General features: G+C 42.2%; 1 protein-coding gene across 1 annotated transcript in view; it reads left to right on the top strand.

The window, feature by feature from the left end:
• The window catches only part of LOC138971791 (elevenin-like), a 92,736-nt gene that overhangs the window by 61,732 nt on the left and 3,504 nt on the right, over positions 1-27,500 (top strand). The window contains exon 4 of the mRNA XM_070344606.1: positions 10,588-10,702. Within this exon, the coding sequence (XP_070200707.1) occupies positions 10,588-10,702 (115 nt within the window). The remainder of the gene's footprint in view (positions 1-10,587; positions 10,703-27,500) is intronic.

Below are 27,500 nucleotides of genomic sequence, written 5' to 3' on the forward strand. Positions count from 1 at the left end.
ATGGGACCGCGTACCTGTCTGCCGTACAACAACTCAAATGGGGAAAAACCCAAGCTCTCCTGAGGAACCTCGCGGTATGCAAAAAGCAATGCTGGGATGTACCTGTCCCACGTGCGTGGTTTCTCCTGAGCTAGTTTCCTCAGCATGGTCTTCAAGGTGCCATTGAACCTCTCCACCAGTCCGTTGCACTGAGCATGGTAAGGAGTGGTGAAGTGCTGCTCCAGTGATAGCAGTCGTGCTGCCTCCGCCATCACTCCTCCCGTGAACTGCGTGCCTCTGTCGGTGAGTACCTCTGATGGAATTCCCAGCCGGGACCACATAGTAACCAGAGCCTCAGCTACTCGCGTGGCTTCAATCGATTTCAGAGGGATCGCCTCTGGGTATCGAGTAGCGTAGTCCACCATGGTCAAAATGTATCTGTTTCCGTCCTCAGACGCAGGCAAGATGGGCCCGATGATGTCCACTGCCACCCGACGAAAGGGTTCGTCGATGAGCGGCATCTTCTCTAAGGGGACCTTCCTCACCCTTCCTTTGGCAACCACCTTCTGGCACTTATCGCAGGACGCACAGAAACGTCGGACATCCGTGCAGATGCCTGGCCAGTAAAAGTGGCGCCAGACACGATCCGTGGTCTTCTTGGTGCCAAGATGACCTCCCAGAATCGAGTCGTGTGCCGTTGCCATGACACCCTCGCGAAACTCGCGAGGCACGACAACCTGTTTGAATGTACCTTCTTGGTTGCTGAACTCCCGGTAGAGCAACTTCTTGTCCCTGAGGAACCTTGACCTCCCATGCTTCCCGCTCAGCTTCACCTTCCCCGACTTCGCGTGCTCCCGAGGAGTAGCTAATGTCGGATCAGATGCCTGAGCCTTCGCGAGAAGCGCGGGGGTCACGTTCCCCAGGGCAGCTCGTGCAGCAGGTAGGGGTTTGAGAGGTTTGTCCTCTCGCTCCGCCTGTGCCCGCGTGAGCACTGAAATGACGTCGGGAGACCGATAAACGGGAACCTCCCTGGTGACGCCGTCCACAAACTGAACCCGGTTTCCGATGAGCAGGTCGCATGGAGGATCGTCCATGACGACGGCCACAATGGTCCCCGTGAACAACGGTGTTACGACCTTGATCACTGCCGTGTTCAAGTCGTAAGCGTGAGATGCCTCGGCCATTCTCACCCTGATGCTGTCTCCTGTGTAGGCCATAGCTGGAACTAGACTCGCCCGAACCACTATCATGTCTGCTCCTGTGTCCCGCAGACCTTCGCCCTTCACTCCGTTAACGTAAACGTTGCAGTGGGGCTGGAAATGTTTCCTGGAGCACGGAACGCAGAGTTGTGGAATTGTGCATGAGCTCGTGACGTCCCTTAACTCCTCGCTGCCAACAAAGTGTACGCCCTTCTGGTCAGCCTGTCTCTTGTGGCAGTCCTTCTTCACGTGGCCCCGCTTGTTGCAGTAGTAACACTGGATGTCAGTTCTGGAACCTGATCCTTTGTGTCCCTGATCGTCCTTCCCGTCCTTGGGTCCTGAAGAACCCGAATTTCCCGATTTTCCCGGCCGTGAGCCTGAAGATTTGCCGGAGATCGCCTGGGCGTCCTCGTGTACTCTGATCCAGTCGGCTGCCTCCTGAGTAGTCTTTGGCTGGTGTTCCTGCACGAAGGTCACCACCTCAGGTCGCAGGCTGGACATCAGTTGCTCCATGACAATGAGGTCGGCAAGGTCGTTGACGGTCCAGTCCTTTTCGGCCATCTCCACCCAGCGCCGCAGGTAGAGATTAAGGCGTGCCACAAACTGATGACTCAGCTCGCCGCTCAGTCTCTTGCTGTTACGCAGACGTCGTCTGTAGGCTTCCGCAGTCAGGTTGAAGCGCTGGAGTAACGCCTTCTTTAGTGCCTGATAGTCTCTCGCCTCGTCGTCATCCAAAGCGTTGTAGAGCTGCAATGCGCGTCCCTTTAAGCAGGTGCTAAGGCGGCTAGCCCACGTGGCCTCTTCCCACTTCTGGTCAGATGCAATGCGCTCAAACCGGCGTAAAAAGTCGTCGAGCTCGTCCTTGTCATCGTCGAACGTCGGCAGTCTCGTACGGTCGGCAACAAACGTCGGCGCGCTAGCCTGAGTAAGCGTACCCTTCTCGGCCTGTAGCCTAGCTAGCTCTAGCTGGTGATCGCGTTCGGCCTGTTTGTCCTGTCTGTCACGTTCTGCCTGTCGTTCCCTTTCTTGTCTGTCAAGTTCGGCCTGTCGTTCCTGTCTCTCAAGCTCGTCTTTCTTATCCTGTCGGTCACGTTCGTCTTTCTCTTTCCGTTCTTGTCTGTCACGTTCGTCTTTCCTTTCCTGTCTGTCTCGTTCTGCCTGTCGTTCGGCCTGTCGTTCTCTTTCTTGTCTGTCAAGTTCGTCCTTCTTGTCCTGTCTGTCACGTTCTTCTTTTCTTGTCAGTCGCTCAAATTCTTCCTTCCGTTCTACTTCTAAGCGTTTTAGAACGCTTCGGGCTCTAACGCGTGCGTCTCGCTCAGTCGGTTGCTCACTACCAGGAGTCTCGAAAGTTATTCTCCTCGTCGGAGATCCCCCTGTGGCCATGGTTAGTTTTAGCAAAGCTTTATTACCAAAGTAAGTCTAACGCAGCTATAGCTAGAACACGCGGTGATGAAATGGATACAAAAATCCAGCAACCGGAAAATGCAGAAGAAAAATCCAAACGGTGTAGAACAAAACGCGTGGCCTACTTTATGGCTGCTTTTTTGCGGTGAAACAAAGTGTTTCCCACAGCCGTGACCTACTTTATCGGCTGCTTTTTGCGGTGAAACAGAGTGTCTCCCACAGCCTTGGTTAGGACAGAAGTCCTCGGACCCTTCCCCCCCAAAATTCCAACAAAGTCAAAATATGGAGAAAAATCCAAGTAAAACAAGACTATAGAAATATAACCTGTTACAGAATGCGAAACAACAATGTAGAGAAAACTGAGTAAAACGAATAACAAATCCGCTAACCCCGCTCAGCTCTCTGCAACGGAAAACTCTGAACGTACAACAACAAAGATTCACAAACAAAGGAAAGGGAAGTAATCACAGTTAGCGCATACAATAACTCACAAATTACAATTTACATTTCCTGCAAGATGTGAATCGCTTAAGGTGTGGTATATGATCAAAACTATACAAAAAAGGGTAGCACCAAGCAGAAAATAGGTCGAGCACTGACGAGATTATCTGCTCTTAGTTATCCTTAATTGGTGGGTCTTTATCAGTTGGAAATTAACTGAGTAAATCCCGGCTTGGCCCCCATGTGTCACGTTTCAATATATCACTTAAGGTGATTATGAACCGGTTAATTACTACTAATTAACTAACCACACCACGATCCACTCTCGCAGGCATACAATTAAATAGAGTCAACAAAAGTATAAGTTTCAGACGCCTGTTTATGTATAAACTCTCCACCTCCCTCGAGCCTTCACTCAAAATATGTTCCTTTTACGTTCTCAACACGTAAAAAACCCGTGGTCACTGACAAAATGCCAGTAGTATATAGAAAATTATAGTAACACGCTGAACCCGTGTAAATACAGTCAAAATGAGAATGTTCTGTTCAAAAGCTCTAGTTCATGCAGGGGTCACACACCCCACGTTGTCACTACTCCAATGAAATCACAGATAAGAAAAAGACAACGGTGGTCAACGGGGTGCGTAAGACACGGTGCACTTAGCTTTCTTTCTGTATGCTGGTTAGCCGGTATGCTGGTTAGCCGGGTTGCTGGTTAGCCGGTTCGCTGGTTAGCCGGTCTGCTGGTTAGCCGGTTTGCTGGTTAGCCGGTTTGCTGGTTAGCCGGTTAGCGTAGCTTCCTCAGGTCCCAGCTCCAACGTCTGCGGCTAGCAGTGTCCCGCCAAAGGCAGCCGTGCAGCAGTTACAGGAACACGAACCGAAGGCTGCAAACAGAAAGCATCGGTGCACTAAACATGTCAGCTACCCCTCACCCACCACCTTAAAACATGTCATCTTTAAATATCTCATCGAGCACGTGGGCCTGCACAAAACGGACTTTTTTACAACAACAAAACAGTCATTTTCCGTCCTTCTCTCCCTATCTGCAAAAACCATATACAGATTAGTATTTTAGCGTCACAGAGAGTAAATTATGCGCTAACCTGGAAAGAACAACAGAGAGTATTTCATTCCACAAACACAGACTCATCAACAGCGTTAAATAATGATTTATTACCTCAAAAGCCTATGATTGTACTCTCATGGAAGCAAAAATCCGCTTCCTCCCTGGAACAGCCTCTGTTCGTCAACAGTGACCAAAAACGTCCAGAACCCCTTGTCGAATCCTTATGCGAAAGCCATCGCCGACGAAGGAAAGTTGACGACTTGTCCTCAGCAAAATACGTGGCAGAGAGAAGAAATAATTGGTGGAAGTTCCCTTAGAGTGCCGAATATAATACTCGGTGAAAAACCATCATACTCTAGAAACTGTGTATTAGATCCTTCCCCTTCTGCCGCTGGGTGTCAAGTGCGCCGTCCTTGTGCCTCTCAGACAACCTAGCCAATAACACGTGACTGACCTTGTCACAAAAACCAGTCCAGCTATACACAATTCTGCCTCCCCAAGCAGAAAAAAGACACGAGAAACTCAATCCCTGAAAATCCCGTGTGCGCTGTCAGCGAAAAACCGTCAGCCCTATGACAGCAGAAACCTCCACTGTAAAACTCGTGCGCAGCAAACCCTCCGTGTTCATTGAGCACTGTCAGCAAACTCTGCTGTAGCCCAATATCACGTACAGGCGCTTTCTATCATAATCGACCAAGAACAGGCACTCCACTGAGTGACACTTTCTTGGTCTCTGTCACCCGATCGTGACACTCTGTCTCCCTCTCCTCTCTCTCTCCCTCCCTCTCTCTCTCTCTCTGTCTCTCTGTCTCTCTGTCTCTCTGTCTCTCTCTCTCTCTCTCTCTCTCTCTCTCTCCCCCTCTCTGTTCCTATCCCAACCTCCCCCCTCCCCATCACGTCATCTTATGTCGGTCAGCGTGTTGTGTGGTGTCGATACAGACAATACAAAGAAAGGCAACGAACCCGCCTTGACTCTTTGTATTGCTGGGGCAACGTTGGAGCGAAGACACATTGACTCCAGGTCAACGGATACAATATAGAACAAGCCAAACAATGTCACTGTGTTTTTTTGTCCCGTTTTAAAGGTACAGACATTCCTTCCTAATAGGGTAAACGACCTTATCCACCTACAAAAGGTGTTGTTTTGTTTGTTTGTGTTTTTAACGAAGGATGACAATGTCTTTCTTCTTTTTCATATGATACTAATGAACAGCCTGGCTTCGTAATGTGTGGAAGTTTTAATAAATATGTTCACCAACAAAGCTCTATCCATGTTTTTTGTGTGTTTGTTTTTTGGTAGTATTTATTAACACAGGATTGAAAAAATTCCCTGTACTTGGTTAAATCAAGCAGCCTGGCTTCGTCGTGTATAGGGTTGAAAGTTTTGTGTGTGGGTGTACCCCCTTCTCAGCAACACAGATCTTGCTCAGTTGGGTTTTTCCCAAAAGAATAATACCATCCCTCCACTTGTTCACATACCAAAAATGAACAGCCTGGGTGTTCTTTGCGTACTGTACAGTGTCATATTTGTTAAAAGTAATTTTGTAAAAATGATTAGTGTTTGAGAGCTCCGTTATTCAACTTTATAACGGCTGTGTTTAAGTTATCTTTGGAAACTTGGATTTCTCGACACCGCGGTGTCTTTCGTTTGAGTTGCATTAAGAGCTACTACTATATTGTTGTAATTTAAAGTCAAATCCCTTTCCGTCCTCCGTTACCTCCTCTGATTCTTTTGTTGTATTTGTTCCTTTTTTATATTCTTTGTCTTTTATTTCTAATAAGGGTATAAGCGATTTTCTGACCTTGACATAACATTAAATAACAATTCCTTTCTAGATGTACATATTTATAACCACACTTAGTATATAAGCTTAGCTTGTTGTGTGGTAACACATGTTCATATCGTATTATACATGTCACCCTGTATTTCCGAATAAAAAATGTTTTTCAAACCAAGAGCTACTGCTGTCGGTTTATAGGAAAGATAACACCAAACGAATAAAAGCCTTGGATTAAGTGCTCAAACGTTCCATCATTCAAATGTAGAATGCTGTGTTAGGTATACTATATTATAGTCTTTTAAGACGTTGAATATTCTTAAACGGCAATTGTGTTTGTTTCCTGAACAGCATGCCAAGGGTACGCATTAGCTACATTACAAATTTGACTTTCTTAATTAAACACGGTTTTTGCTTTCCTCGACGAATGCATGCTCACCTGTGCAGATTGTAATTTACAGTCGGGACTTGTGACACTAAAGAGTTGGCCTATTCAAATTTATTTAACTAACTGACATAGTTATTATAGTTTCGAGCAAATCATTGTAAGTGCGAGGTAAGTCTAACTCATAACTCATAACTCATAACATTTTATTGATCCAACAAAGGAAATTAAATTGGTCATCAGCACATATAGGTCATTAATTAATAATTATAAAAGAAGAAGAGAAGAAAATTTATAAAACCCATGATAACAAAAAAATATCTAAAGTAATATATGTACAACTTACAGCATAACAAATGTCATTTAAACTTCTTAAGTTTGAATTCCGCAGTAAACGTCTCAACAATGACTATTTTCTTACTATGCCTTTAACAAAAAGACCTTAACAAAAAGACCTTAACAAAAAGACCTTAACAAAAAGACCTTAACAAAAAGACCTTAACAAAAAGACCTTAACAAAAAGACTTTAACAAAAAGACCTTAACAAAAAGACCTTAACAAAAAGACCTTAACAAAAAGACCTTAACAAAAAGACCTTAACAAAAAGACCTTAACAAAAAGACCTTAACAAAAAGACCTTAACAAAAAGACCTTAACAAAAAGACCTTAACAAAAAGACCTTAACAAAAAGACCTTAACAAAAAGACCTTAACAAAAAGACCTTAACAAAAAGACCTTAACAAAAAGACCTTAACAAAAAGACCTTAACAAAAAGACCTTAACAAAAAGACCTTAACAAAAAGACCTTAACAAAAAGACCTTAACAAAAAGACCTTAACAAAAAGACCTTAACAAAAAGACTTTAACAAAAAGAAAACACAGGCGGTTTATCCAAACTGTAATACGGTCAGAAAGACCAATTCTGCTAAATGCGTTTATGACGTCTGCTGGAAAAGTGTCCATGTCTTTGTTCTTCAAAGCCTAAAATGAGAAAGTTCGTTGCTATCTTTGGACAACTAATCTCTGATGCTCAGCCTGTCCGATTTCCCGGAAGAGCGGTTTCTTTTCTACAAGACAAGAACTGTGAAGACAAGGAATGCGGTGATTTTGTCTGACCAGAAAAAACACAGAGACACACACAAAAATCACAGCAGTGGACAAAAACAAACACAAAGACCAACACACACACACACACACACACACAAATGTTTGTGTTGTTAACACGACAGATGTGAGTGCATGTGCACTGGTTGCACTCTCTTGCACAGTTCCAGCAAATCAACACCCCGGTAAGATTTCGTTCTCTAACCTTAGCAACACAAACTTGCTGCACTCGCAAGTCACTGGACGCCACAAGTTTTGCTCCGTCTGTCAGAATGACAATGAAGCTGGCAACGACAGGAGAATGCGAGATGTTCCCGTCAGCCCTCCCAGTGGTGGGGTGGAGGGGGGGGGGGGTTAGAAAGGTACAGCCCTTCCAGAGTAAAGGATTCAACTCACCATCTCTCACCAACTCTCTCTCTCTCTCCCTGTATCTGATTGTCCTCTGTGTGTGTGTGTGTGTGTGTTGTGTGTGTGAGTTTCCTGTACCACTGTTGCAATAGTTCTCGTTGTCGTTGTTCTTGTTTTCATTTGTTTAAATATCATGCATTTACAATATCGTCCGCCACATTACTCGTTTGTTTCTAAGAGCACATTTATAAGTTTATCTTGTTGTGCTCCTTTAGTATAACATTCAAGTACAGCTTTGTATTTATGCAACTGAATAAAACAACTGTTTATACAAACTCACCATCTTACTTCTGACCAGGCATTTACACAATAAAAGACCCCCCCCCCCCCCCCGGGACATGTTGAAACCTGGCTGCTTCTTGTACATAGTTTCAATTGTTATAAGAATTAATTGTACAGATTTAAACAAATGGCCTATTCATAAATTAATTCATAAATCACAATTTGCACAGAAAGCATCCAGACTGTTGTGTGTGTGTGTGTGTGGGGGGGGGATGTGTGTGTGTGTGTGTGTGTGTGTGTGTGTGTGTGTGTGTGTGTGTGTGTGTGTGTGTGTGTGTGTGTGTGTGTGTGTGTGTGAGGCACGGCCTCGTGTGAAAGCCTGAACAACTATGAGGTGGTGAGGAAACTGTTCTCTGGTTTACGGAGAAGGACTGAAACTTTGAAGGGGCAGAGCCTGCACTAACGCTAATTGCCTGCCTCCTACATACAATGGAAACCTTTTTTAAGACCCCCCAATTTAAGAATCCTTCCTTTATAAGACCCTGATTTCTCTTGTTAGCCTTGGCAGATCTGAGACTTGACAAAATGCATTCTTAGAAACAGTAAAACTATATAAAAAGCAGGAATTCTTTACATTTTCCATTAACACAATTCTTTGAAACTGTGCAACATACATTTTCGAACCTTTACAATTTAGATTCTTTGAAGCTTTACACTATGCATTTTTTTAACTGTACAATATGCATTCTTGAAACTTTTCAACACATACAATTCTTTGAAACTTGACAACACAAACGTTTTCATAAACATAAATTCTTACACCAATGTTATTTTGAGACTATGCAGCACGCATACTTTGCCATTTTACAACATAAATTAAGATACGTTTTTTCTGCAACTATGTGTCGAAAATTTTACAGCGTAAATTCATTCAGACTGTACTTAATAATTGTTAGATACTTTACGACATAAATCATTTGATACTTTACAACAGAAATGCTTTGACATCTTACGCCATAAATGCGTTGAAACTTTACAGCAAAACTTTGTAAACTGCCCACAATAAGTTTCTTTGAAAATGTGCAACTGCAAAATGTAAATATAAGTTCATCAATTCTTTGAAACTGTTCAACTTAAACTCTGTTAAACGGTACAACACATTTCTTCGAAACTATAACAAATAAATTCTTTGAAGCTTCACAACGTAAACTCTTTGAAACTTTACAACATGAATTCTTTGAAACTTTACAACATGAATTCTTAGAAAGTTTACAGCATGAATTCTTTGACACTTTAAAACATGAATTCTTAGAAACTTTACAACATGAATTCCGTGAAACTTTACAACATGAATTCTTTGAAACTTTAGAACCCGAATTCTTAGAAATTCAACTTCACAACGTAAACTCTTTGAAACTTTACAGCATGAATTCTTTGAAACTTTACAACATGAATTCTTAGAAACTTTACAACATGAATTCCGTGAAACTTTACAACATATTTTTTTTTAACGTTACAGCATGAATTCTTAGAAACTGTACAACATGAATTCTTTAAAACTTATCAACATGAACTCTTTGAAACTGCACAACATCAATTCTTTGAAACTTTACAACATAGATTTTTTGAAACTTTACAACATATATTTTTTGAGACTTTACAACATAAAGTCTTTGAAACTTCCCAACATGAATTCTTCGAAACTTCCCAACATGAATTCTTCGAAACTGTACAACATGAATTCTTTGAAATTTAACAAAATGAATTTTGTAACTGTACAACATGAATTTTTCGAAACATTACAACATTAATATTTTGCGACTTTACAACATAAACTCTTTGAAACTTCCTAACATGAATTCTTTGAAACTTCCTAACATGAATTCTTTAAAACTTTACATAGATGTTTTTAGACTTTACAACATATATTTTTTGAGACTTTACAACATAAAGTCTTTGAAACTTCCAAACATGAATTCTTCGAAACTTGACAACATGAATTCTTTGAAATTTAACAAAATGAATTTTGTAACCGTACAACATGAATTCTTCAAAACATGACAACAGGAATTCTTCAAAATTGTACAACATGAATTCTTTGGAATTTAACAACATGAATGTTGTGAAACTGTACAACATGACGGGGCGGGGGATATAGCTCAGTTGGTAGCGCGCTGGATTTGTATTCAGTTGGCCGCTGTCAGCGTGAGTTCGATCCCAGGTTCGGCGGAAATTTATTTCAGAGTCAACTTTGTGTGCAGACTCTCTTCGGTGTCCGAACCCCCCCCCCCCCCCCCCCCCCCCCCCCGTGTACACTACATTGGGTGTGCACGTTAAAGATCCCACGATTGACAAAAGGGTCTTTCCTGGCAAAATTGCTTAGGCACAGTTAATAATTGTCTACCTATACCCGTGTGACTTGGAATAATAGGCCGTGAAAGGTAAATATGCGCCGAAATGGCTGCAATCTACTGGCCGTATAAAATTTCATCTCACACGGCATCACTGCAGAGCGCCTAGAACTGTACCCACGGAATATGCGCGATATAAGCGTCATTGATTGATTGATTGATTGATGAATGGTTCTATTGTGTTGTGCAGCTCGCTGTGGCCGTCTGAAGGGTCGCGGGACGAAGAGTCGGAGAGGTTTTTGCGGCTACTGAAGGAGTTATCACGAGCCATGCGCCACTCCGCCCCGCAAGCCCCTCCCGCATCGGTAAGTACTGCATGTAGCCCAGGCCTGAAAGTGGCGAGTATTTTACTCGCCATGGCGAGTAGAGACATGTAAATGGCGAGTAGAAATGTAAATCTACTCGCCAAATGCGAGTAAAGTTGCTGAAACAAATGGTTGGTTTGGCGAGTAAAAATACAAACATTTGCTCTCTGGCTAGTAAATTATGAGAAGTACTAGCCAAAGGCCAGTGCCCCATTTTGTGGACTTTCAGCGCTGTAGCCAGGAGCACGTGACACTGCCGCTGCTATGACAACGACCATGGCGACGACAACAACAACAACAATTACTACTATAATACAGTTAAAGCTGTCTATAGCGACCGCCCAAGGGAAGGACCAAACGTGGTCGCTATAGGCAGGAGGTAGTTATGGCAAAGTGAATAACAGAGAAAAATAATCTCGGGGATCCTTTGGTGTGGTCATTACATTTAGTCAAGTTTTGACTAAATGTTTTAACGTAGAGGGGGGAATCGAGACGAGGGTGTGGTGTATATGTGTGTGTGTGTGTGTGTGTGTGTGTGTGTGTGTGTGTGTGTGTGTGTGTGTGTGTGTGTGTGTGTGTGTCTGTCTGTGTGTGTGTGTAGAGCGATTCAGACTAAACTACTAGACCGATCTTTATGAAATTTTACATGAGAGTTCCTGGGAATGATATCCCCGGACGTTTTTTTCTTTTTTTCGATAAATGTCTTTGATGACGTCATATCCGGCTTTTTGTAAAAGTTGAGGCGGCACTGTCACACCCTCATTTTTCAATCAAATTGATTGAAATTTTGGCCAAGCAATCTTCGACGAAGGCCGGACTTCGGTATTGCATTTCAGCTTGGTGGCTTAAAAATTAATTAATGACTTTGGTCATTAAAAATCTGAAAATTGTAAAAAAAATATATTGTTATAAAACGATCCAAATTTACGTTCATCTTATTCTTTATTATGTTCTGATTCCAAAAACATATAAATATGTTATATTTGGATTAAAAACAAGCTCTGAAAATTAAAAATATAAAAATTATGATCAAAACTAAATTTCCGAAATCGATTTAAAAACACTTTCATCTTATTCCTTGTCGGTTCCTGATTCCAAAAACATACAGATATGATATGTTTGGATTAAAAACACGCTCAGAAACTTAAAACGAAGAGAGGTACAGTAAAGCGTGCTATGAGGCACAGCGCAACCGCTACCGCGCCAAACAGGCTCGTCACTTTCACTGCCTTTTGCACTAGCGGCGGACTACGTTCAGTTTCATTCTGTGAGTTCCACAGCTTGACTAAATGTAGTAATTTCTCCTTTCGCGACTTGTTTTGGATATGTGGTCGTTTTCGAGTGGTAGGCGCCAAAGCAGGACACCGATGAGAGTCTGCACAAAGTTGACGGAAAAATAAATCCCTGACCGAACCCGGTTTGTTACCCACGTCGATAGAGGCTGAGCAGCAGAACCACCCCAAAAATTGCAATTTGCAACCATCTTTGATAAGGTTGAAAGTGAATGTAGTCCATTAGACTTTCTGTCGAAGGGTAATATAGATCTCACTGGACCCATTCAGGAAATAACTTTTGCGTTTTCTGGGACAAAAACGTCACGTGACAGTATGGGCCAGTCACTGGCTAGGGGGCTGTCTCAAGCACGTGTGCAAGAACCACGTGTCAGTTATTTGTCCCCGGAAAAACAAGGGTACTCACTCTTTCACAACCCACACAAACCCGACAGAGTTATTTCCGAACATCGTTAATTATTTTACGGTGGCTTTATGAGGGCGATGTCCATGTTCTTCCCACGCCTGTCACTAATCATAATCAGCTAATTATTTTCCGCTAGTATACTTGAGCGCCCTCGGAAAAATCAGAGATTTGTATACCCCCCGCGTTGGGATCATAATATTGGACTTCCTCTTTGGCAGGCGCGTGCTCAAAACACTAATCCGGTCGTGCCTTTCCAGAAATCTCGGCAATCTCAATCGTACAACATGAATCTGATCCCAGACAATGATTATCATCAAAACCCAGCTGGGAGTCAACAACTAGAGCGTGACAGGATATGATTGAGATTACAAATACTCACAGACGGACTTTCATACGGTTTCGTCACTGACTACGTAACCATCTTAATGTAGCAAGAGCTCAAACTACAAGAGTTTCTTATTCATTATGATAAAAAGAAAACTGTACTTCGACCTCCCCTCCCCCCACTCGTATTCGTAATCATTATAATAATAATAATAATTGTCAGTAAGTACTGGTGTCACTCTTGGAGTGCGCTGAACATATAAATAAATAAATAAATAAATAAATAGGTAAATAAACAAATAAACAAATAAACGAACAAACAAACAAATAAACAAACACACACACACACACACACACACACACACACACACACACACACACACACATACACACACACGCACGCTAGCACGCACGCTCCCACGCTCCCTCTCGCGCACACACACACACACACACACACACACACGCACGCACGCACGCACGCACGCACGCACGCACGCACACACACACACACACACACACACACACACACACACACACACACACACACACACGATTGCACGCACGAGGAGGAATGCACATGTATCTTTAAGTTATACAGAGAAATCAAAGCATCCCTTTAATTACTCTCGCAAGTATGGATGGACTGCGCGCACCGAAGCGGAACAAAACTATGATTAATATTCGGGCAGACCCTCCCACCTTCTAATTACTGTTACAGTCTATGATATCCATTGACATTTTGTTTGAAAGGGAACAATAGCGAAATCTGTGTACATCTTTCAAAAATAGCCGTTAAAGTACTGGGATATTCAGACCACTTGTTCAGCCATGAGGCAAAGACCGTGCATGTGATTGTTTCTTGGTACCATTTGTCTTGCCAGCATTGGGTAACTATACTACACGCACATGTTTTCCGTGTCAAAGATTCGCGTCACGATTTCAGATCTGGCAAGGCTTTTGCTAGTGGCTTTTGATTAATCAATTCAAGAAGCAAACTCCCTTTCTGCACAAGAAGCATCCTGGCAGTGGAGATTTGTTTGTATGTTCAACGGCATCATTTCATGTAAAGCCTACTAGCACGATTTGTGATTTTGAGCCCGACTCGTTTACATGTGGTCAATATGATTGCTTATTCGAAATAGAATGTACTTTGAACAAATATGTGGCAATGCATTGAATTGATACTACTTCGCAACATAATATCCATTTTTACTACGCCAGAGAGTAAAACAGATAATTATGTCCATGACTTCTTCTGAGTCATAACGAAATAGCTTTTCCGGGTGTAATTGAGCCCTAGCCACTGCTGAGTAAACCCATGAGCATTGCTGAGTACATTCATAAGATGCGATTTTCTCGGAGTCTGCATGAATGACGGCAATTGAGGTCTAACGAATGACGTCTCACAACGTGCGCGGTCGTCCTTGGCGGTCAAGAAAGCCGCCGCGATCATTGCGCAGACGACACTTCTAGACCACCAATATTTTTCGTGCGCATCACGTGCTCCACATAAATCGCCCGGAAACGAAGCAATTGGGAAACCTGGATAGCTGTACGAAATCTTAATTCTGTTTGTACAAATATTCACACACGATCAGAAATGACCGCTGCTAACGCGCAGACGATATCTATCGATAGAGTAATAGGCTTCCGTACTGCCCTTGTGCTGTGACTGGCTTAAGGCGATAGTCGCTACTTGAAATATTTGTTATTCAAGAATTAAGGTTTCCGAATGTCTCCCGTGCTTATCTGCATACAATGTTTAGAATATGCATGTTCCATTTATGAGCAAACAAACAAACAAAAACATATCTGTCTGCGTGATCGAGCATACTCGCTTTGGTTGAACGGATTTTAACAACAGACAATGTTCAGAAATAACTCTCTCGGTATTGTATGGGGTTTGAAAGAGTGCGCATACTCTTGCTTTATTGATGCAAACTTCCCCACGTGACAAAATAGGCGGGTCACTAGCGAGGGGTGTGTCTGAAACACGTGGACAAGGAACACGTGTGGAAAGCTTGTCTCAATGAAAGCAAGAGTATTTACTCTTTCACAACCCATAGAAACCGGACAGACTTTGAGAGTAGTGAGCATTATGTGACACCACAACGCGAATCAACGTCCAACTGCACAAATCCTCCATCACAACAACATGTCTGCGACAAGCACTTCAAATTTCGCTTTAATGTGACTTGTGGTGCCCAACCCGAAGAAACATTAGACCTTTTCGGTATCTGAGCAGCTCTCGTGAGACACGCTCTTTGTTATGCTTTGAACATCGCGAGAACTTCGAACCTTGGCTTGTGCAGCTCGCACGAGATCGCTGTACCGCATGCTTTGCTATGCTCTGAAGTTTGCGAGAGATTACGAGAGCTTGGAATACCGATAGGGTCTATACAACAGAACCTTTTCTTCTTCTTCTTCTTCTTCTTCTTCTTCTTCTTCTTCTTCTTCTTCTTCTTCTTCTTCTTCTTCTTCTTCTTCTTCTTCTTCTTCTTCTTCTTCTTCTTCTTCCATGGGCTGAAACTCCCACGTGCGGTTTTTGAGTGTATGTCCGTTTTTATTCCCGCCATTTAGGCAGACATACGCCGCTTTACGATTGGTATTGTCGTGTTTGTATAACCCACCGAACTTTGACATGGATTACAGGATCTTTTCCGTGCGCACTTGGTTTTGTACTTGCGTGCACACACAAACGGAGATAAGGCCCCAGCAGGTCTGCACATAAGTTTGACCTGGGAGATCGGAACATAAAATCTCCACATTTATCCTGCCAGGCGCGGCCGGGATTCGAACCCACGACCTTCCGCTTGGGAGGCCGGCATCTTATCCACTTGGCAAATGCGCCCGGCAACCGAACCTTATAAACTGTACGACATTCCCTCGGCTACTATCCCCTTACAATCATAGACCCCCTGACAAGCCCTGCCTTGATAGCGTGAACAGTGTTGACCATTCCTTCAGCAAACAGCAATTAAGACGCGCAGTGCTATTGCCGCCAGAGGAAGGAAGTCTTTGATACGAGTGGAGGGGCCTTCACCCTGCTACAGGAAAAGGGATTGACTTTCCTCTGGGCTGTGGCTAGGTCTCACTTGGGCTGATGGGGTCTATGTCGACCAAAAGAGTGGGATTCCCTGTAGGTGGAGTTCCTGTAGGTGGATTCCCTGTATACAGGGATACCATAGGGTGTGTAGTTTTTGTAGCGTTTCGCTGATATCGCTGAAAGTCACGTGATGCTTAGCGACATCGGTAGAATTTGATGTTTTTCGATCTTTTTTGACATTTCTTAAAAATTCGAGTATGGTTCGCAAGTTTTATTCAAAAACTCCACCCTCTGGGATTCCCTGTATACAGGGAATCCCCCTACAGGAAATCCACCTACAGGGAATCCCGCACTCTTTTGGTCGACATAGACCCCATCAGCCCCACGCGGAGCTCGAGATGCTCAGTATGGCCGTAGACGCGTGACGCAGGTTTTCGTATCATGCACCTTGTTCAAGGGCAACATACTGTTGGATTGTGGCTCCCAAAATCCGTTCAATAGAGTAAGTTCTTATGTAACTGAAATTGTACTTAACAGTTACTTGGTGATTTGAAAGTTTCATAACACAAGTCCGAAGATTTAAGACCTACTAGGGGAAAGTCGCTAAACCTGGAACAGTTAAGGAAAAACAGCCGTACCAGACAAAAAATGGATATTGCAAAGCGTTCTTTATATTATCACATACTAGACTCTATCAGTAAATAAACGAACCACATAAAATAAAATAAAAGTCACGCAACTCATCAGACTGATCATAATAAAAATGTCTGCATTTGTTCCAGGTTGGACGCATGGGTGTGTAAAGTGGAACACTGTGTTGTCAAACTCGGAACACATACAAACACACCCTGACTCTCTTTCTAGCTCTGTCTGTGTCTCACACACACACATATACACCCACACACTCTCATTCACACAGAAACAAGCACACATTGCCACACACACAAGATAAATAAATACGTCATAACATTTTGATTAAGCCATTTTATGTAAATGTCTTTTTTCAACATCATATTTAGATTTTTACCAAGGAAATAACAAATCGGATAACAATTTAAGCCTTGAATGTAAAACAAAAAGATAAATAAGGGCTAGGTCTAAAAAGGACTGAAAAACAAAACCTTAAAAAAAAAGGAAAAAATAGGCAAAGAACCGATTTCGCAGACAATGTCCTTTGTCTTCTACTGTCAGCGCAGTCATCGTGTGATTACTGTGTGCACTTCTGGCATTATAACATATCCTCAGGGGAGTTGGTGCCACACATGAAGCAGTACCACGACATTTCGCAGCTTCATTTGTACCCCTCTTCTGTTGACAAATAGATATAAAAGGGCTACCTGCCCAATTGACTAAATGTAAAAATCATTACGCATAAAGTCTCAGAGCAAATAACTAAGAACAGATTTAAGAACTGATTTTGCAGACACACAAAAATTGCTAAGTACAGATTTCGAAGTCCTTTAGTCCGCTGCTGTCAGCGTAGTCCTCGTGTGCCCACTGTGTGCACCTCTGGCACTGTATCATGTTCTCATGGGAGTTGGTGCCACACATGAAGCAGTACCAAGTGCTTTCCCCCGGGATAGAACGCATCGTCAGAATCTCCATGTACAGTGTACAAAACAACGATGGGGGTGACGTTGGCAAATTTATTTCAGCTTCAAGAATGCTATTGATTAGTTCTTGTTCTATCTCTGGTGTTAATGAAGAAGGTCTTCCTGTGAACTTTACTTCTTCTTTTGCAAATTTGCTTATTTCCTTCTAAATGACTTGTAAGAGTTGTGACAGTAACACCATATGCTCTTGATGCGCAACGCAAACCCATATCTCCGTGTTTCACTGCCGACAAAGCGCAGCCCATTTCTTCTGGTAACCACCGCCGTTCGGGTCTCATAATACTGTCAAACAAATCAATCAATCATTCAATAAAACTTATAGAAAGGAAAAACACAACAAAACCGAAAAGAGAATTGAATACGTGAATAAAGCAGCAGTGTTCTGTTTATAGTTTGATGAGGGTAAGATGGAACAGAATGCGGCAAAGCTGGAACACTGTTCCAAGATAAAGAGTAATAATACGAATTGTAGACGGTAGAAATAAGAAGAAGAAGGAAGAAAAGTTTAAAAAACGTACCATTTTTTTTGTTTTGCCGCGGTAGTCATTTTTTTTTGCTGGAATAATATCAAGGAATGTCACTAGACATTTCTGCAAAACAATTGTTCATGAATTGTTCCCCGTTGATCGCATATTGAGGTGTTCCAAGTTGGCCGACTGTTCCCGGATTGGCGACTTTCCCTTACAATGCCTTTAATCGAAGAAAGTTTGCACTGTTCGTTAAGACTGCTTGCTGCTTCCTACCCACAGATGCTCATAATATCGTCAATGCAAAAATTCTAAGATGGAAGACAGCTTACAGCTTCCTACCCACAGATGCTCATAATATCGTCAATGCAAAAATTCTAAGATGGAAGACAGCTTACAGCTTCCTACCCACAGATGCTCATAATATCGTCAATGCAAAAATTCTAAGATGGAAGACAGCTTACAGCTTCCTACCCACAGATGCTCATAATATCGTCAATGCAAAAATTCTAAGATGGAAGACAGCTTACAGCTTCCTACCCACAGATGCTCATAATATCGTCAATGCAAAAATTCTAAGATGGAAGACAGCTTACAGCTTCCTACCCACAGATGCTCATAATATCGTCAATGCAAAAATTCTAAGATGGAAGACAGCTTACAGCTTCCTACCCACAGATGCTCATAATATCGTCAATGCAAAAATTCTAAGATGGAAGACAGCTTACAGCTTCCTACCCACAGATGCTCATAATATCGTCAATGCAAAAATTCTAAGATGGAAGACAGCTTACAGCTTCCTACCCACAGATGCTCATAATATCGTCAATGCAAAAATTCTAAGATGGAAGACAGCTTACAGCTTCCTACCCACAGATGCTCATAATATCGTCAATGCAAAAATTCTAAGATGGAAGACAGCTTACAGCTTCCTACCCACAGATGCTCATAATATCGTCAATGCAAAAATTCTAAGATGGAAGACAGCTTACAGCTTCCTACCCACAGATGCTCATAATATCGTCAATGCAAAAATTCTAAGATGGAAGACAGCTTACAGCTTCCTACCCACAGATGCTCATAATATCGTCAATGCAAAAATTCTAAGATGGAAGACAGCTTACAGCTTCCTACCCACAGATGCTCATAATATCGTCAATGCAAAAATTCTAAGATGGAAGACAGCTTACAGCTTCCTACCCACAGATGCTCATAATATCGTCAATGCAAAAATTCTAAGATGGAAGACAGCTTACAGCTTCCTACCCACAGATGCTCATAATATCGTCAATGCAAAAATTCTAAGATGGAAGACAGCTTACAGCTTCCTACCCACAGATGCTCATAATATCGTCAATGCAAAAATTCTAAGATGGAAGACAGCTTACAGCTTCCTACCCACAGATGCTCATAATATCGTCAATGCAAAAATTCTAAGATGGAAGACAGCTTACAGCTTCCTACCCACAGATGCTCATAATATCGTCAATGCAAAAATTCTAAGATGGAAGACAGCTTACAGCTTCCTACCCACAGATGCTCATAATATCGTCAATGCAAAAATTCTAAGATGGAAGACAGCTTACAGCTTCCTACCCACAGATGCTCATAATATCGTCAATGCAAAAATTCTAAGATGGAAGACAGCTTACAGCTTCCTACCCACAGATGCTCATAATATCGTCAATGCAAAAATTCTAAGATGGAAGACAGCTTACAGCTTCCTACCCACAGATGCTCATAATATCGTCAATTCAATACGCTTTTTTTCGATTTGTAAAATTGTAAAATCTTCGCCGACTGCAAAATCCTTTTGAAGGTTTAATTATTCCAAAAATGCTAACAATGGGAGTGGAGGAGGGGGGGAGGGGGAAGGTGTTTGTATCTTTTGTCTTCGGGAGTATGTCTTTCGAGTATTTAGTGTAGTAACCCGCTATCAACGGATGCTTGTTTCTTCTCGCAAATCCAAAGAACTGCAGAGGTAGTGTTTAACTGACTGCGCCGCACTGCCTAGCGGGTCACACAGAACGATAACATAGTGCACGTGCCCGCTGTACTGAATGTCACTGTGCATGTGAGGAGCCATAACCCCGTGTAGTGTGATTGAGAGGTGCAATAATTATGCCACGGATGCGACATAGTATTTTGCCTGTGAAATAGAATAGGAAGGCGGTGATGGGGCTTGTCCCTTGCAGCATTTATATTGCATATTTAGTATTAAACCAACAGTTTTCTTATCTGGCAAACAGACAAAATTATTGTTGAAGCGTTAACGAACATGGGGAGATGGGGATACAGGTGAAAGATTGTAGAATTCCTTGTCCCTTACAGTATTTCTTTCAAGCATTTAGTGTTTGACCATCAACAAATAGTTGTCCCTTCGCCCAAATCAACAGAAGTGCATACAAGAAATATACAAATCGACGTCGTCCTAGAATTTTCGCGAAACTTATTTCAGACAGCTTTTCAGTAGAAGGCTAAAACTGAGTGTTTGTGTTAGGAAATAGTGTCCATATTTGTACCGGGTATGGATAGAAAGATAAAAGAATGTTAAAATCATGTATTGTCCATATTTCTCATGGAGAATGATTTACTTAGTCTAAAGCCCAAAACATCATAATCGTCAAGAATCGAGTCACGCCAAAATTCCAGGACGACGACAAAATATTAAAAGAGAAAATCACAAGAAATTTAAAAAAAAAACAGAGAGAAAAGCATGAATTGTATCAAGGTGTTAGCAAGCAGTAGTACTGAAAGGAACCAAATCAAGTTATGCTACCCCTTCTGCTGGTGTCCCTCAAGGTTCTGTCTTAGGACCTCTTTTATTTCTCATTTATATTAACGATATTGGTGTTGGTCTTGAATCAGTGTTGAAACTCTTTGCAGACGATACGAGTATGTATTTAAGTTTAGATAACGATGATGTACGAGCAGAGATTTTGAATTCTGATTTGGATAAAATTCGCACATGGGCTTCTAAATGGAAAGTCACTTTTAATTGTCAAAATACAGAATTGTTGGACATTTGTAGGCAACAAAATGTGTTACTTCCACCATTGTATTTCGAAGATGCACACTTAGTTGATGTTGAAAATCACAAGCACCTTGGCGTCATTCTACAAGGTAATTGTAAATGGGATTCCCACATAAAAAGTCTAATTGCTAAATGTAGAAAGTCAATTGCGTGTTTTGGTTTATTCAAGCATCGTTTAAACAGAAAATCACTTGAAGTTATATATAAATCCTTTATGTTACCATTGTTTGATTATGCGGACGTTATCTGGGATAACTGTACACAGTGTTTGGCAGACGAGTTGGAGACATTGCATCTCGATGCAATCCGAATCATTGTAGGTGCAGTACGTGGCACAAGCCACCAAAAACTGTATAACGAATCGGGTTTTGTGCCCCTGAAAGAAAGGCGACGTCGTCATAAACTTTTGCTGTATTATAAAATTGTAAATCGTTTAACCCCAGAATATTTATATTCCAAACTGCCGGTCCTGGTTTCCGATGTAAATCCTTACCACAGACGACGCCCTCTTGAACGCAAGTTTCCATTGTGCAGAAGTGAGTTATATAAATCTTCATTTTTTCCTTCAACGACAGCTTTGTGGAATAATCTTCCAGAAAATATACAACAAACGCAGTCAGTTGGTGAATTTAAAAGGTATTTGACCGATGGAGATGTTGTTGTTCCACAGTATTACTATTTAGGCAACCGACAGGGACAGGTACTTCACAGCAGATTGAGATTAAACATGAGCGATTTGCAACAAGACTTAGTTAACCGACACCTCTCTGATAATTTAGAATGTACGTGTGGAGCATGCCCGGAAGATTCTGAACATTTCTTGTTACACTGTCCAAAATTTAAAGAACATAGAACCATTTTATTCAATAGTCTGCCAACACACGTTCTAGACTGCAAAACACTCTTGTTTGGAAATACTGATTTAACTATATCTTTGAACACGAAAATATTCTCTGTTGTACAAGACTATGTTATGTTAACTAATCGCTTCGGCTGATATTATATTAACTGTGCAATTGATGTAGCCAGGCATTCTCTCTCTCCCTCTCTCTCTCTCTCTCTCTCTCTCCCACTCTCTCTCTCTCTCTCTCTCTCTCTCTCTCTCTCTCTCTCTCTCTCTCTCTCTCCCTGTCTCTCTCTTTACCCTATTTGTATAAAATATAATTAAAGATTATCAAGATAAGTGTTGAAGCTATCACTTGTTCGCCATGTTTTGCTATCTGAATGTGTATTGATTATAATTTCAAGAACGTGTCCATAAGCAATCTGCTTGTTAACGTTCTTAATGTTGTTATTGTTTGAAACGTGTGTATGAGAAATTTGAATAAACACGCTTAAACCAAGGTGTTAACTACCAAACTACACCGCACTGTGGGTCACAGACAACGGCAACATAAAGTGACCTGAGTCAAGCACGTTCGCACCGTTCTGACTTTGATCGTGCACTGGGGGATGCCATAACCCTGTGTCGTGTGATTGAGAAACCCGATAATTATGCCACGGCTATTAGCCTGTCTGTGATGAATTGCCCCTCTGAGTCTATCGCTCCCACATCGGAACAGCCTCGAGGGGAGAAGAAAAACGGTATCGTGTGTTGCGCGCTTAAACATCCGATCGTGTGGTGTGTGCTTAACCGCGGGGTTCCGGAGGGATACATTCCGGGCTAACCGATGCTGGTTGTTCTTCGGGATCAATAGGGTCGTTCTTTTTACTCCAGCGTTTTTTGACAGAATATTGTTCTTGTATAAATAAATCCAAAAAATGTTGGAACGACACTTTAGCCCTATTTTTATATTTCAGATACCAGGGTGCTGTGTGTGTCGGGGGGGGGGGGGGGGAGGGGGGTTGGTTGAGGGGAGGGAGGCGTGTGTTTGTGTGCGAGGGCAAGCCCACTAGTATTCTCTATGTTCATTTCCCCCCATATGTTTTGTTTATGTTCAAAATGCCAAAGAATCCAAATGTGTAAAACAAAAATTAATGTCCGAAGGTTCGTAGAAGACTGTCTATTACGACCGTTCTGATCTTTTTGTTTTAAATATTTCATCATAATTGTGCGTTAAGGTGTGTACCTTGTACTATGAGCTAATACGCAGCCTAAGGAAGAAACTGTGAATAAAAGCATTCATTTACATTCACTGAACGATCGTGCTGTTTCTCTGTCAGAGGCTGCTGTACTATTTACCGTGTCGTGTCGAAATGGCTATTATGAAACCATGCACCATTTAACTTGCATCTCGATTTCTGTCAGAGGCTGCTGTACTATTTACCGTGTCGTGTCGAAATGGCTATTATGAAACCATGCACCATTTAACTTGCATCTCGATTTCTAAATAAATATCATGCTTTTACGTCAGCAATTAGATTCCAAACGTAGGTGGGTGTTTTTACTTTTTATGTATTTTTTTCCCTTTATCTCTTCTTACGTTTTTCTTTTCACTCTTGATTTTACCTTCTTGTCTTCTTTCTATCTTTTTCTTTTTTGTCCATGTCATGGTACCATAGTTTTCCCGCCATAGAAGACTTGATCTTTCACGTCCAAACTGGGTCTTACTCGGCCAAACTAAGTGCAATCTGACACCAGTTTCGTGGAGGCAAACATTTTCGCGGCGAGCCTCTCGCTTTGCAGGACAGCGGGGGTGTATATTATGAAACGATTTGGGGGATAGCCCGGCTAGAATTAAACAAGATTAGTTGATACCGACAAAGTCATCTGCACTTGGCGATAAACAGCCGATCTAATGGGCAGCTTTGCAACCGCCATTTTGTATTCTCGCATAGCGAGCACCTCAAAGGCATGCTCGCCTACTCTAACCAAATCCTCGCGTTCCCCAAAGAAAACCCACTTCCTCGCCCCACTCGCGTCTCTCGCCAAGTCTCTCCGCCGAGGAACGGGGCACTGGCCTAATCGGTCATGCTAGACCTAAAGCTACCACAGAGATATAGCTCTGTGAAAGCTACTCGACCCAGCTCGCCCATGCTCGGTTCACGTCGGTCAAACTCGCCTGAACTGGGTCTATTCGACCCGAGACTTACAAGTTCCGCTCTTAGAATTTCATGTCAGTAATTCCATCACTGCCTGAACTCTTTCAAAACAAACGTATGGGGTTGCTCGCCGTTCATTCGTCCCGTGCCACAAGCGCAAAGCAGCGTACTATATTTTACAACACACGAGAAGTAATGAATTTTAAATCTATAGGCCCCGCTAGAGCGATTCAGCTCCCGGCAGACTCTCGGCAATCAAACCAAGCGAACGACACTCAGTCGCTCGTACAGCATCATCTGACACACCAAAAATGAACTGTCTCGGCTGGACTCCCTTGTGGGTGGGGATCTTTCTACCCTTTTAATCCCATTTTGTGTGTTTGTGGCTACTTGGGACTAGGGTATTGCTGCGTTGTAAAGTCATATGTTGGGGGGTGAGGGGGGGAGGGGGTGGTCGAGTTCAGTCGACCGTATTGTGGTCTTTTAGAGAATGAGGATATGTCGATGCTTTTAACCCCATTTTCTGTGTTTGTGGCAACTTGGTTCCAGGTCATTGCTGCGTGATAAGTCATGTTAGGGGGGGGGGGGGGTCGAACTTAGTCAACCGTATGGTGGTCTTTTAGAGAATGAAGATATGTCTATCTTTTTCATCCCATTGTGTGTGTTTGTGGCCACTTGGTCCTAGTGCATTACTGCGTGATAAGTTATCCGATGGCCGGAGTCAAACCGAATTGTGGCCTTTTAGAGAATTAGGATGTGTTCTAGGACCGTTTTTCTTAGATTATTGGAGGTTATAAAGGGAGGGGTACAACTGTACTTGTGTCAGAGCATTGAGGGGTACAACTGTACTTGTGTCAGAGCATTGAGGGGTACAACTGTACTTGTGTCAGAGCATTGCTCTAAGTCGTATACTGCGCGGTAAGTGATCCGGGGAAAACAATAAAAGCGAGTTCAGTCGAGCGTATTGTGGTCTTTTCAGAATTGAAAATGTGTCCATTCTTTTAATCCCTTTCTGCGTAGTAGTAACTACTTAGTTCCAAAGCAGTATTGCACGAAATCATCTAATGCGTGGTAAGTAATATGGAAACAAACAAATTGAGATAAGTCGACCATGGTGTGGTCTTGTTGCAAATTAGGACGCGTTTATCTTTTAAATCCCATTGTGTATTTGTTACATATCGATAGAAGCGCAATGCACTAAATCGTATACTGTTTAGTAAGGACACACTAAACAGAATTAAACACATTTTTAACACATTTCACAAGTTTTGAACACTTTGTGACATATTTCTACCAGCAAAAGAGGAACACATAGTAAACACATAGTGTGTAAATGAACACTTGTGAACAATATGTGTGTATTATGTGAACACTAGTGGACATGACGTGGTGCTACTGTTGCTAGCAGAAATATGTACAATGTCACAAAATGTTCAAAACTTTTTCAAAAATGTGTTCAAAATGTGTTCAATTCTATTTAGAAAGTAATGTGGACAAGAAAACACATCGAGGTCAGTAAACTGTATCGTGGTTTGTTAGAAAATGAGGATACGTTAATCCGTACAATCCCATTATATATCACGGCTGTTCCTAGCTTGTGTTTTATCGTGAGTTAAAAATAGCCCAGCAGAGGGAATAGTTTGGCTACCAACAGCTGCAGCCAGCACACCGTTAAGCTCGCTTGCATGTTATACCCAACTGCTTCCACGCTATTCTGGGAGATTGGCTTTCTCAGTGCATAGCCCTGAGAGAGCTTCTAGATGCTGCGTTATCTCTGCTGTGGGGAAAGGCTGAATGCTAAAAATAGCCTGCAGCTGAAATGAAGCCCTGGGAACAGCTGTGATATGTTTGTGCCTTCTGGGTACTAGTGCGTCGCGATAAATCGTACTCTGCGCGGTAAAGAATACGAAGAACAAAAATCAAATCTAGTCAAACTTATTGTCGTCTTGTCGAGAGCACGCTCTATAGGGAAATAAAACTGCTTAGATTTAGAGCATTCACTTTTTTTAAATACTGAAATATATTGACCTCATGCTGTTACGCAGTCACTACAATGTCTTGAAATATTTGAGAAACAACTCCTTCTGAAACGCAGTAGACCTCCATTTGTGATTGACGTGAAGGGGGCAGTGGGTGGGGGGGGGGGGGGAGGGGGGCTATGTTCTTTGCACCGTTGGGATTCTAATATACAATAAGGGCAAGGCAGTTCAAGGGAGGGCACCGGAGGAAAAGTGAAGTAGGGGACAGCGGGATAGTTGTGAAACGTTTCGTTCTTAGTAGTGTACTTATCTTAGAAGTGTACTTATGTTCGATGATGCTTTATGATCGTGTGTCATCAGAAATGCGATGTGGTGCCAAAAGAAAAATGTCCATGTTTATGTAAAATGAAAATGGACATTGAAGTTTTCTTATCTAATCTTAACTCATTAGGTACCTCTAAAAAGTGATACCCGGTACCCGTAGCTATTCTTGAAGAGCAAGGACATCCAATTCGCGATCTCCGTCTACGTCAGGTGCTCTACCGCCAACACTGAACGTAAAATCGTTGAAAACATCGTGCCTATGTCCCGACAAGCTCACCGTTGGACTGGTTCATGATCAAGCTGTCTGAGTAATGGCCGTGTATTAAACAACGAGAAGGTCATTAAATTGCTTCAATAACGGTCGACTTTGTTAAAAGGACAGAACAAATATATCATTCCCGTAAGAAAGACAAAACAAATACGCAAGCTACAGTATTTTGTGTATAGAAAACATGGTTTGACCCAACAGAATGAAACCTACGTGACTGTAAAAATAGCAGAACAGAACGGGAGAGAGAGAGAAAAAATAGGCCAGGAAATAAGGTTCAATAACAGGAGAGAACGTGATATCTCTCTAAGCCTAAAGACATATCGTATTGCAAGTGGAAAGGATCCATGTTCATGTTGCAGGTTATACATCTCACAGGGGGTGGGGAGGGGGGGTTAAAGGCACAGTCCTTCCCATGTTAGCGGTTCGGGTCATCATCTCAGATCTGTCCAGCTCTTCACTTGGACACATAGAAAAAATCAATTGCCTCGCTGAATTCTTTGCAGATTTGGGAATTAATTGGGAATGTATTAATGACTTTATTGATGATTGTGTTTGAATTTTTTTATGGATCTTTTGGGAATTTATTGATGAATTAATTTGGAATTTATTAATGACTTAATTGATGAATTTATTGATGAATTTATTGATGAATTTAATGATGAATTTATTGGGAACTTATTGATATTTTACATAGTAACTATAGTGACGGACACGGGTCAACTTTATGTGCAGACCCAGAGACGGAAGCCATGTCCCACCCCCGTGTCACCACAATGGCACGTAAAAGACCTTGGTCATCCTGCCATAAGTGCAGGTGGCTGAATACATCTACACACGCAGACACCTGGGTAGCGCGACTCTGTTGCTCCTAGCTTTCCACTGGGAGGAAGCGACCCGCATTTTCCAGCGATTCCGGGACAATAAAGTGATGAAATGAAAATGAAATGAAATGAAATTAGTGACATAAAATCACACAAGATGTCCCGCTCCTCACTGGAAGCAGCAAGGCAGTTGATTTTTGATATGTATCCTCATGAACGGACACGCCGGCACGCAGATA

The sequence above is a fragment of the Littorina saxatilis genome, linkage group LG7, assembly GCF_037325665.1.
Source record: "Littorina saxatilis isolate snail1 linkage group LG7, US_GU_Lsax_2.0, whole genome shotgun sequence".
NCBI lineage: Eukaryota > Metazoa > Mollusca > Gastropoda > Littorinimorpha > Littorinidae > Littorina > Littorina saxatilis.